Raw genomic sequence first — 306 nt, 5'->3', positions numbered from 1 at the left:
GGTACTTGTTCTTCTTCCTCTGTGTCTGAACCAGCAGGAAGTGTGAGAACAGGTCAGTCAGGGTCTGGGGCAGCTCTCCTCTCTGGTCTGTGGTCGACATGTGCTCCAGAACTGTAGCAGTGATCCAGCAGAAGACTGGGACTTGACACATGATGTGGAGGCTCCTGGACGTCTTGATGTGTGAGATGATTCTGCTGGACAGCTCTTCATCACTGGATCTCCTCCTGAAGTAATCCTCCTTCTGGGCGTCAGTGAAGCCTCGTACTTCTGTTACCCTGTCCACACATGTAGGAGGGATCTGATTGG

At 52.3% G+C, this 306-nt stretch overlaps 1 protein-coding gene across 1 annotated transcript in view; it reads right to left on the bottom strand.

The window, feature by feature from the left end:
• LOC111668543 (uncharacterized) overlaps positions 1 to 306 on the bottom strand; it is a 13,188-nt gene that overhangs the window by 10,770 nt on the left and 2,112 nt on the right. The window contains exon 3 of the mRNA XM_023424600.2: positions 6 to 298. Within this exon, the coding sequence (XP_023280368.2) occupies positions 6 to 298 (293 nt within the window). The remainder of the gene's footprint in view (positions 1 to 5; positions 299 to 306) is intronic.

This window comes from Seriola lalandi, unplaced genomic scaffold (assembly GCF_002814215.2).
Source record: "Seriola lalandi dorsalis isolate HSWRI2012SDOR001 ecotype SW California unplaced genomic scaffold, Sedor1 jcf7180002054746, whole genome shotgun sequence".
NCBI classification, from domain to species: domain Eukaryota; kingdom Metazoa; phylum Chordata; class Actinopteri; order Carangiformes; family Carangidae; genus Seriola; species Seriola lalandi.
This window is presented reverse-complemented; position numbering and strand designations above follow the sequence as displayed.